The 12,050-nt window shown below is 40.8% G+C and overlaps 1 protein-coding gene across 2 annotated transcripts in view; it reads right to left on the bottom strand.

Moving 5' to 3' along the window:
* Positions 1-10,752, bottom strand: part of LOC119659069 (probable pseudouridine-5'-phosphatase) — a 39,116-nt gene extending 28,364 nt beyond the window's left edge. Inside the window, exon 1 of one of the 2 annotated variants that reach the window (XM_038066978.1) lies at positions 10,330-10,752. In XM_038066978.1, the coding sequence (XP_037922906.1) occupies positions 10,330-10,438 (109 nt within the window). In that variant the 5' untranslated portion in view covers positions 10,439-10,752. The remainder of the gene's footprint in view (positions 1-10,329) is intronic. The other variant, XM_038066979.1, reaches the window with a different exon arrangement.
* Positions 10,753-12,050: the final 1,298 nt, after the last annotated feature.

The following is a 12,050-nucleotide window of genomic DNA, read 5'->3' as shown; positions in this document are numbered from 1 at the left end:
AAGACGCCTCTCTCGCAACTTTTCCACGATCGCTGCAACCCCATAACGATCGCGGATATCCTCATTTCGGATGTGATCTAAACGTGTGACGCCACTAGTCCAACGTAGCATCTTCGTCTCCATTACCGCAAGACGCCGTTCATTGTCTTTTATGGTTGGCCAACACTCCGAACCATAGAGAGCGACTGGACGGACGACATTGCCGTAAATTTTAGATTTGAGACGTTCGTTGATACGTCGATCACAAAGGACACCAGTTGTGGAACGCCACTTCATCCAGGTTGCGTTAATGCGTGAAGCAATTTCATAACGCAGCTCTCCATTGGCTGATAGCGTTGACCCGAGATATTTAAATCGCTCAGTTCTGGGCAGATCACTGCCGCTGACAGTGATTGTGCCTGTTTCATGGGGATCGGTCGTCAAAAATTCAGTTTTGTTTAAATTCAATCTGAGACCGTGTTGCATGAGGCGATCATTCCATTTTTAAACAAGTTGCTCGAGATCATTTTTGCTATCAGATGCTAGGAAAACATCATCTGCATAAAGCAGTGTGTAGGGCGCTGGACGTTGGATATCCCGTGTGACGGTGTCCATAACAAGGACAAAGAGGAGTGGTGAGAGGGCACTTCCTTGATGAACTCCAACAGAGACACGAAGCGGTTTTGATACACCCGCCATACTTCGAACTTTACTTTTCGGATCATGGTAGAGCAATTGAACCCAGCGCACGAGTTCTTCTGGCACGAAGTGTTGTCGTAAAGCATACCAGATGAGTTCGTGTGGTACACGGTCAAACGCTTTCTCTAGATCCAGAAAGGCAATGTAAAGAGGGCGATGCTTCTCACGGTGTTTCTCCATGAGTAACCGCGCAACGTGTATTGCGTCAGTAGTTCCGCAGTTCTTGACAAATCCGGCTTGATTCACGGTTATTTCAACGATTTCGCGAATACGGTTGTCAAGAATGCGTTCAAAAATCTTCATGGTATGGGAAAGTAACCGGATCGGACGGTAATTTGAACATTCTGCTGGGCTACCTTTCTTTTTTCCATATTGGAACAGTGGTACTTTCTTGCCAGTCAGATGGTGTTCTTCCTTCCTGAATAACCCGGTTAAAGAATTCACTGAGCCACAGTGTTGGGTCCCAGCTCTTCGCTTTCCAGAGCTCAGATGCGATGTCGTCAGGTCCTGTTGCTTTCCCCGATTTCATTTGTTTTATTGCCTCCTCGACTTCAGTTGCGCTGACTGGTGGAACTGCTCTAAATGTCGGCAATGATTGTGGAAGTGGAGGATGAACAAATTCTTCAGTTGAAATCTGCTCGAAGTATTCTCGCCATCTATCCGTTGCGGCTCGACGGTTGGTAAGCAAAGTACCGTTCTTGTCATTAACACAACAGAAGTGTTCGATATCCTGTGTGCGTTCATCACGGCTTTTAGCAAGTCGATACAGATCTCTCTCGCCATCCCAAGTGTCTTTTTTATCGTAAAGATTTTTGAAATGGTTCGCTCGGGTGACAGCGACCGCTTTTTTTTGCTTCCCGGTTGGCATTCTTATAAATTTGCCAATTAGCAGGCGTTTTATCGTCGAGAAATTTGTGGTAGAGGCGTTTCTTTTCACGGACCTTCATTTCAACATCATCATTCCAAGTATCTCGGTTGATGTACCGCTTACCCGGCTTGGTGACCCCGAGGGTTGCAGAGGCCGCTTTGTGGATCATGTCTTTCATTTCGCTCCATGATTCTTCCACATTCGTAATGGTTGGCAATCGTATGAGTGAGATCGTTTCTTCTTTCTCCTCACCAAATCGCCACCATTTAATGCGCGGCGGGCCAGTGCGTTCCTCACGCTGTTTTATCGGTGGCTTAATTCGCAGGACGGCAATCAACGGCCGATGTTGAGGTGCGATGGTCTCATAGGGAACGACTTTGCAATCAGTGACAGTGGTAAAATGTTGGCGTCTTATGAGAATATAGTCGATTTGCGTTTTATTGTTCCCACTATAAAATGTGGGAAGGTGAGACAATCGTTTGATGAACCATGTATTCATAAGTACAAGGTCATGGGTGTCCGCAAAATCGATTATACGCTCGCCACCTTCATTGCGCGCTCCGAACTCCTTTCCCCCATGGCACCTGTTACCGTCTGCCTTTTCACCCACATGACCATTAAGGTCGCCGGCAATGATTATGTAATCGTCAGTAGGCACGTGACAAGTCTTTTCATCGAGAAGTTGCCAGAAGGCATCTTTCTCGGCATCAGGTTGACCTGTTTGTGGTGCATACGCGGTGAATAGTGCGATCAGCTGATATAATGGTGAGCTTCATCAGCCGATCATCAAATCGTTCGACTTCTTTAATAGCATCACGGAAACCCTCTGAGATGGCAATGCCAACACCATATTGAGTGTGTGGGTTACCAAAATAGAGAAGTTTGTAGCCATTTTTACCGCGTTCGCGTTCAATGTCGCAGCTTTTGGCACCAGACCATCGGGTTTCTTGCAGAGCGCAGATGTCAATGCACCTTTTCCGAAGGGCTCTTGCGAGTTCCTCCGTCTTTCCAGTTAGGATACCAACATTTAGCGTGCAGACACGTATTTGTTTTGTTCGTTGTGTGCGGACTAACTTGCTTACGTCCTGACGCCGTCCATGCGTCAAGAACCCTTGCCCATTTCTCGACAGGACCGGGGCCCGTCCTGTCGCGTCGACTGAGGTGGACGCCCTAGCATTTCTCCGAGGCTTGTGACTCAATCCGATAATCATGTTTGTAACGACATTCTACGCATTTTCTTGGTCGACCAGTCGCGGGGCCTGTCACCAAGAGAGGTCAAGTAGGATTTAGCATAGTAGAATAACTCCAACTATACTCTATTTATCTCTTTCCCTGATCTCAGCATTTTATTTTTGTTTTACTGAGGATAGTACAGAATACGTTGCCTCAAACCCTCCTCCTTTACCTGGGCTTGGGACCAGCATACTATGTTAATAGCATGGATAGGGTGTTTGGCTTTGAATGTTTACGTTCGCTAGCGCTTGCCGCCGATCCGATTGGGTTTTGATTTTTAAGCACAAATCAAAGGGGATTTGCTGCCAACACTTGCGCGCATGCACATGTTTGGGAGCACTCTGCCGACGTAATACCAACCACAGACGTGCAACCAAGATGTTGGTTACCCCGAGTTTATACGTCTGTGGGCAAGTTCCGCTTGCTTCGGGGTTGCAAGTCTGCGGACCAGTTGCGGTTAGCCGATCAGGTTGCAGCAACCGCAACTTACCTACAGACGTGTAATCTCGCTACAATCAACAACTTGCTTGACAGTTTGGTTGCACATCTGTGGCACTTGCAAACAATTATGATATTTGATACGCCAAATTAAGGTAAACAGTTGTGAAAGTTTGGAGTTTGCGGCAAGCGAGAAACGTGTGGAGCCGGCTTAAGATGCGAAGAGTAAGAAATGTCTTTATATCCGAAAGGCGACTTTTAAAACAGCTTTTTTTTTTCAAAGGTACTTTTCTCAGAATGTTCTTTTTTTACATTTGGGGTGACTCTAATCAAATCAAATCAAATCCAATCATTATGACTGAACTGAAAGTATGATTCTCTGTACAATTAGAAAAAGCATGAAACAACTTTTGATATGATATCATATTTTTAAGGGTGCTCTTTTGCATAATTAGTAAAAAAAATCGTGAAACTTGAAATATTTTTAGCCCAAAAAGCTGCAAAATTTTTAACTTTATTATTTTCATCTGTATTGAGATTCATATTCTGAAAAAATAAGTTCATAAATTCAATTTTTTTATTTCAGATAAAAATGGACGTCGCTACACGTCCGGCAATTGGAGAATCTTAGTTACGACCCTCAGCGGACATTAGCGCGTAATGTTTGGCTTATATTATTCAAGAAAATTATAAAAACTTGTTCGAAAAATGACTGATCTAATGCCGAATTCAATTTAATTGAATTCGAATTAATTCTTCCTACTAAAAAATCGAAAAATATACGTGTAACTAATGTGGTTTCCCACTTAAGGGGGTCATCCCGTGTGTTGGATCCGCGGAATCGAATTTTTTTGGCATCAATTGTATCTAGATATAGTGTAGAATATATGGGCAAAGTGATTTTTTGATATTCGGAGTCGTTCGGAAATTATAGTGTTAAACATGTGATAAGTCACATGATAGATTTACGTCGATCGTCGTAATAAAGCTCGTATTTATCGGTCTGAATGACGTTCGAATGACTTCGCTAAAAGGACAAGAATTGAAGCCAAGGCTATACATGTTTCTTAAAGAAACCTAAGGTTTATGGATTAGGTATAGCAGATTAATGGGCCGTTAAGGTTTTATGCCTCAATCTCATTCTACTTTTTAAATGCGTTTTTATCGAAACTGCACGTTGAAAATCGGCTGCCACCATAGCGCAAAATCTATTCAACGAAATTCTCTGAAATTTTCACGACTTATTCAGAATATATTTCTACAGCCCGCAAACTAGGAAAATTGCGATTCATTCAGTAGTTTTTTTTTTATTCATTGAAGAAGCCGTAAAAAAACACCAAAATTCGAAAAAAAAGTTTAACAAGGCGCCAAAAATTTAGTTTTTAATATTTTTTAATACTTCTAGTTTGCGGACTGTAGTTAAGTCTGTACGGTAAAATTCCGTTTACTTTTTCCTTTAAGATGATCGCAGCGCCCTCTAGCGTGGCAGCAGAAAAACAACTTTTTTTGGATATGGATGTATAAATTGCCCTCTTATTTCAATAACGAACTATGCGATCGGGCCAGAAAAATTGCTATGGACGCTCAAGACATTAATAAATCTATGCTGAAAAATTCGTATTTGTATCTTCATCCAGTTCTTCACAAAAAATTTCTAAAATAAGCCAAAAAAAAAAACGACCTTCACACGGGATGACCCCCTTAAATGATTTCTGAAGCGCGATTTGTAACTAAATTGAAAATCGCTTAATCTAACACCACTATAACTCCTGGGTCAGATTGTGTACTATTTTCGCGTCCCGTTTACCAGCGCGCTTAGTAATACGCATGTCACGAAACGCCATTTATGTTAAGAGTGGCATCTAGTTCCATACTACTCGCCGTTCTTAATCGAAAGAGTTGTAATCTAAAAAAAGTCCACACTAATAAATAATAAATTTTCAATTGAAAATGGATCTTCAATAATTTTCTAACACCAAACTAGTCATTTAAACGAAAAAAAAAAAAATTACTACGGACCCAATTAACTTAAAACCAGTGAATGCATTCTGAATAAAAGTCATATTTTCAATGGAAAATAGAAAATTCTATTGAAAATAAAACGAATACAAGAGAATGTAGAAAGGCTTGAGCTCACTAGTGGGTCAGCTATCAACCGCGGAATACAGGAACAATACCCTCCTCGATTTTGAGAACAACGCGTGTGACAGACAGACAGACGGGCAGACAGACATTGAACCGATTTTAATAAGGTTTTGTGTTGCAAATAACATCGCACTCATTAACAAATTGAGTTTGACACAATTTTTTGTACTAGTGTGCTTTGTTTATAATGGTCTCAAAAAGAAAAGAGCGAGCTTTAGCATTGAAGACAAAGCTAAAATCATTTATGAAGGAGGAAGGGGATGTTGCCTCCTGTTCAAACCTGGTCAAAACTCCATGCGCCCATCGCCCTTAAAAGGTTATGGCCATTCAAACCTCCAAAAAAGACGTTAACGATAAACTTCGTTTGTGCCCAACGCCCTTATAAAACATTATATAAGAATATTTCTATTACTTCCAGAAGCTCCAAGAGATTCGAATGGACCAAATATAGACATTCCTTGTATGATACAAAACTTGCACAACTTGGAAGAGGAGCTACTAAGTTATTTTTAAAAATTAGACACAGAAGCAAACAATAGATATAGATGGACTTTTAGATTTTACAGTTCGTTAGAACGTTCAAATTTACATATTTTGATTCGTATCTAACAAGACATACAACTACTGATTATTCTTCTGAGAGGCTACAGCCTGCACCTTAGAATGGAATATAATTCGCAAGACTTTGACGACTTTTAGATGACGAAAAAAGAATCTCAAAAGAGAGCAAAAGAAATTTGGAAACTGTTAACGTCATTCGTCACTTTCTACGTAGATGGATTAACGTTCTCTTTAATGGTAAACATAAAAACGAAGAAAAACAAGTCGAGAAACCATGATTTCCACCATAAGATGGTGGCATACAACTTTATGATTCACAGGATGGTCACAAAACCGCTCAATGATGAGAGAAGAAATAAAGAAATGAATTACATCCTGGAAACAGCCAAGAACAAGTTCGGAAACCGGAAGCTGGGCGCTTCAGGTATGAAAGGTTTTGTTTGCTTCTTCTGTGAGTATATTTGAGTGTAGAACTATTCCGTTTGTACGTAGCCCATTATGCATATGCATTTAGTATGTCGGACTACTCACTTTAGTGTGATATTAATATTTAGTTGCAATAAATTTACATGGTAAAGTCAACTTTGAACTACTGTAACTTTGTTAGTAATAGCACGATTTCGATCAAACTTGGAGATAGTATGCTTCATATTATATTCTGTAATATTACAAACATTTTTTTTTCATTCAATTTCCCCAAAAATATATTAATATACTATTATTAACTTAATTTGATAAGGTATCAATATGGAGAGTATTTTGAGGCCTGGACACGATATAGAAGCAGCTTCATGATTTTTTTCACATTTTTCGCTTGGGTAGTTTCTGAGAATGGGTCCGTTAAATAAATCATCATTTCCATCCTTCCCACTCCCCACCTTTTTAACAAATGTCAAAACTAATACCGGCTTCGAAAAGTACTAATCGAGACCTTTTATTTGATACCCAACATGATCATATTTGGCGAAAAAAATTTTACACCCTCCATTTGCATGTATGGGGACCCCCCCCCTTTTGCATGTATGAGAACCCCCCCCCCCCCCCCCCCTTAAATTCAACGTATAAGGATATCACTCACCGCATGTCTGGGCGTCCACAGTTCCCACCTTCTCACCAAATTTCGTGTCAATCGGTATAGCCGTTTCCGAGAAAAGTGCCTGTGGCAGACAGACAGACATTGAACCGATTTCAATAAGGTTTTGTTTGCAAAACAAAACCTTAAAAACGGATACAACAGGAACCTCATCGAAAATTGGATCAAAAAGAAACTACGCCAGGCCTCAAGACAGCAACTTCCAACACTCTTCCAGGAGGTGAACATAGAGCCTAGGTAATGGATAACATTAACCTACTCGGGTCAGACGCAAGGTGGCTACATAAACGTAGATTCCGGATCCCCCGACCAGCAGACAATACTTACTTAGGATCTGATTTCAATCAGCCAAGGACAAAAAAGATTGTATGGAAAAAAGCGGCATTTATAAGTTTTCCTGCCCAGACTGGAACAAGATTTACGTAGGGCAAACAAAACGGCTAGTCCACACCAGGATGTTAGAACACTTAAAGGAGGCCGAATCCAGACACATAATAGAGCAGGGACACCATTTGCCGTTGGACAACGCCAATATCTTGAAGGAGGTGAACGACGTTAGGAGACTAGATTCCTACGAAAGTCTCCACATCTCGAAAATTTCCCACGAAAAAAGGCTAAACACGGACATGGGCAACAATTTTTTCACATTGATGGAACTTTTAGGAAGGACTAGGAGAAGAATGGAAGCTTAGTTAAAATATTATAATCACAGGAACAGCTATAAATTTTCCAGAAAATAAAACACTCAAGAAAGGCGCAGTTGGTTCCCTAAATACGTATTTGGTAGTCTTTCATTTTTAAGGTTTTGTGTAAACACAAAACCTTATTAAAATCGGTTTGCCGTCTGTCTGTCTGTCTGTCTGTCCGTCACACGCATTTTTCTCGGAGACGGTTGTAGCGATTGACACCAAATTTGGTAGAAAGGTGGGAACTGTGAACGCTCACGCATACAGTGAATTACATCCTTTTACGTTGAATTTAAGGGGGGGTCCCCATACATGCAAAAGGGGGGTGTAAATTTTTTTTGCATCAAATATACTCATGTGGGGTATCAAATTAAAGGTCTCGGTTAGTACTTTTCGAAGCCGGTGTTAGTTTTGACATTTGTTGGAAAGGTGGGGAGTGCGGGGGGTTGAAAGTGACCATTCCTTTAAGGGGGCCATTCTCAGAAACTACCAAATCGAAAAATCTGAAAAAAATCAGGAGACTGCCACTATATGGTGCCTGGGCTCCGAAATACCTTCCTTACTGATATCTATACAAATAAAGCTAATAATAGTACATTACCATAATTTTTAGTAATTGGCTGCAAGGCCCCCTTTAGGTTCATTTTAGCAGCATGAAATTTCGCAATAATATAGGGTATAACATAGAGCATGATCTCACCAAGTTTGGTCGAAATTGCACTATTACTAACAAAGTTATAATACGTCAAAGTTGTCGCTTCCTTGCAAATTCAAGACAATGAATGTCAATATCATCCGAAAGTGGATATTCTCACATAATACATGTATATGCATTTATTACGTGCTACGTACTAAGAAATACACAAAACCTTTCGTACTTGAAGCGCCCAGCTTCCGGTTTCCCGACTTGTTTAATTCTTCACCATCCTCCCCGGATCCCTAGAAATATAAATCTGGCCCCGAATTAAAGCAGTATATAAAGTACATGTAAAGGCAATGAATATCAGCTTGAAAATTTGAAAACTTTGGATAATCAAATACCAAATTTCTAAACGGCTAAAAATGAAGATTGTTTTAGAATTGCATGTGCTACTTTTAATATTTTAACAGTTTAACAGTTGAAAATTCGGGCGGATTGTCTAAGGGCTGATTATAATAATAATAATCGTTGGCGCAACAGTCCATATTGGCCTTGAAGTGTTGTGTTCAACCGCGAACTTTCACTACGACAGTCCAGCGCTCTAACCACTTGAGCCATCCGGACAGCAGGGCTGATTGATACCGCTTAAAGCAACAATTTGAAGAGGATTTCCGCACAAGGAACAACAATCTAAGAGCCCTTTAAATACCTCTAATCTTCTGAATTTTCTGCAGCGTTCTTGGCATGTTCCACGGCAATCGACGCTTGAAACACATCAGCGGATCCGTCCATATACGTAGACAGTATTAGGTAGTTGACCTATTTGAAGTGAAAGCGAAGCACAATATAAGGACAAGAGGCAAAGTTATAGCAGAAATGTTAAATGATGGTCCAAAGTTGTTGTTGGAGCCGTTGGCTACGCTCCGCATAGGGGCTATGGACACCACAGTGCTATTAAGATTAAAGCACCAATTTGGAACCCATTTTTCCTCCGAAAAGATACTGTATCTCTTTGGAACGTGATTACTTTGAACTTTTATTGTTGCATTTTTATGTAATCAATTCCTAATTCTTCTGTACTTCTTGATATCTATAAATTGCGAAATTTGATTATTTCGAGCAAAATACATTCAAAGATTCGAAGTTTCTGACTAACGTAGACTTGTAATGGCACGTTGGGTATTTTGCTTCAACGTTGGACAATATATTCAAAATACAAATGGAAAACCTTTTCAACTTCACCAAGCAGTAGAGGACACCAGCTAAAAGGGTTTCAATCCTTTCCAGCAACATTTGAAAATTGAAGTGTGTACGCAAGCAAAGTACCCTTCTATGTTAAAATCGATTTTGCTGATTACCTTATCTTATATACTCCGTGCATAGTTCAAAATATGATTATGGAAGATGTTTCCGTGCAACACGCTATCAAATTATTAATGATTGACTAGACTGAACTAATAAATTTCTTTTTTCCCCTCAAATTGTTCTTGGGTAATAGATTTTAGTCTTGGCTAAATTCCACGATCTCCTGACGTGATTTTAGAGGGAAATTGTGAAATGAATTATAAGAAAAACAGACCAAGATGAATTACTTTATGATTCATAAAAGGGCAACACATGTTTGTCCCGAAATAGAATTATGTTGCAATTGGAATCAGTGATCGATCGCGACGCTCAGAAACTTTCGCAACGAATTATCCATGCATCTAATAAGTACGAGTGGAAAACTCGCAACACCAGACGCCCTAGTCAGAACTTATTGCGAAATCATTAGAAGACACAAATCACACAAACAGCTGGCGGCGAATCACGAAAATCGATTGCAACTAGAGAGTGAAGGCGGCACTTGACCTTGACTGATTAAACTTTTCCAACGGAAGTACTCTCTAAACAATGGAATATTTTGGCTGGGAGCACTACTATTAAGACACCTTTCACTAACTACAAAATCACAATAGATGTAACTCAGAAAAACGATTTACTATACCTAGTAACAGCCCGTCCATGTCGAAGATTACGTGCGTTACTTTACGGACTCCCATCTTTCTTACACTTGACGATAAAAGTTTTGCTGATGTACTAACGATTTGCGACATTTCCAGGCTAATTTAAAGATTTTCCTCTCTTCGTACTTTGGTCGGTAGCCGGAGTTTTCTCTTAAGTTTTCCGTGAAAATTGCAGAAATAGAAAATTTCTCTTATGCAGCAGCTGTTTGGGATGCGATTGCGTGCCCCCTTTCCAAACTTATGTAAAGGAACTGTTCTAAAGGAAACAAATGAATGAACTGTTCAGCTAATAAGCGTTCTCTAAATTTATTTGTTGATGTACAAATAGTGGGAAAAGTGTTTTAATAAATTTACACCGGAACACGCCGCGCAAAACCAACCCGGTAGTGGAAAGTTTCCAAGTTCAATGTGGCAGCTGTCAAATATATTTATCAGCTGTACTACAGTGGCTGTAAAACTGTTGATTTCCATCCGGTCCAGTAACACGGGCCATATGAAAGGAACATCGGGGAAGTCCCGATGTTGGTTTAGTGGGATTTTACCTAATCCTAGTGTGGCGCAGCGGGGTTAACAACATTCCAAATTTATTTCGAATGTTGTTAACTCGACTGACAGTGGCCACCATCGGTGTTCTCCATGACGGAATACAGCCCGACCCAGACAAGGTGCAAGCGATCTCAAGCTTCCCCCGTCCGAAAACCGTGAAGGATTTGCGGAGGTTCCTTTGCCGCAGAGAGAAAATCTGATCTGTTGCTGATTTGCCTGCAGTGAAGCTTCTTTGGTATGGGCCAATGATGTTCTGGGCGTATGGGGCTATCCGGCCTAGCAAGATAGCGGAGAATATCTTATAGATGGTACTCAGCAACGTGATACCTCTATAATTGCTGCACTGTGTGATATCTCCCTCCACATAATAAGTAGCAATAACTTGAGCCTGTGTTTCATTGAAAGTTTAAGAGAAGTCTTCGGGAAAGTAATTATACAAAAATATAGTATCATCATCATCATCAACGGCGCAACAACCGGTATCCGGTCTAGGCCTGCCTTAATAAGGAACTCCAGACATCCCGGTTTTGCGCCGAGGTCCACCAATTCGATATCCCTAAAAGCTGTCTGGCGTCCTGGCCCACACCATCGCTCCATCTTAGGCAGGGTCTGCCTCGTCTTCTTTTTCTACCATAGATATTGCCCTTATAGACTTTCCGGGTGGGATCATCCTCATCCATACGGATTAAGTGACCCGCCCACCGTAACCTATTGAGCCGGATTTTATCCACAACCGGACGGTCATGGTATCGCTCATAGATTTCGTCTATATGTAGGCTACGGAATCGTCCATCCTCATGTAGGGGGCCGAAAATTCTTCGGAGGATTCTTCTCTCGAACGCAGCCAAGAGTTCGCAATTTTTCTTGCTAAGAACCCAAGTTTCCGAGGAATACATGAGGACTGGCAAGATCATTGTCTTGTACAGTAAGAGCTTCGACCCTATGGTGAGACGTTTCGAGCGGAACAGTCTTTGTAAGCTGAAATAGGCTCTGTTGGCTGACAACAACAGTGCGCGGATTTCATCATCGTAGTTGTTATCGGTTGTGATTTTCGACCCTAGATAGGAGAAATTGTCAACGGTCTCAAAGTTGTATTCTCCTATCCTTATTCTTCTTCGTGTTTGTGTTTGACCAGTGCGGTTTGATGTTGTTGGTT

Source organism: Hermetia illucens, chromosome 6 (assembly GCF_905115235.1).
Source record: "Hermetia illucens chromosome 6, iHerIll2.2.curated.20191125, whole genome shotgun sequence".
Lineage (NCBI taxonomy): Eukaryota > Metazoa > Arthropoda > Insecta > Diptera > Stratiomyidae > Hermetia > Hermetia illucens.
This window is presented reverse-complemented; position numbering and strand designations above follow the sequence as displayed.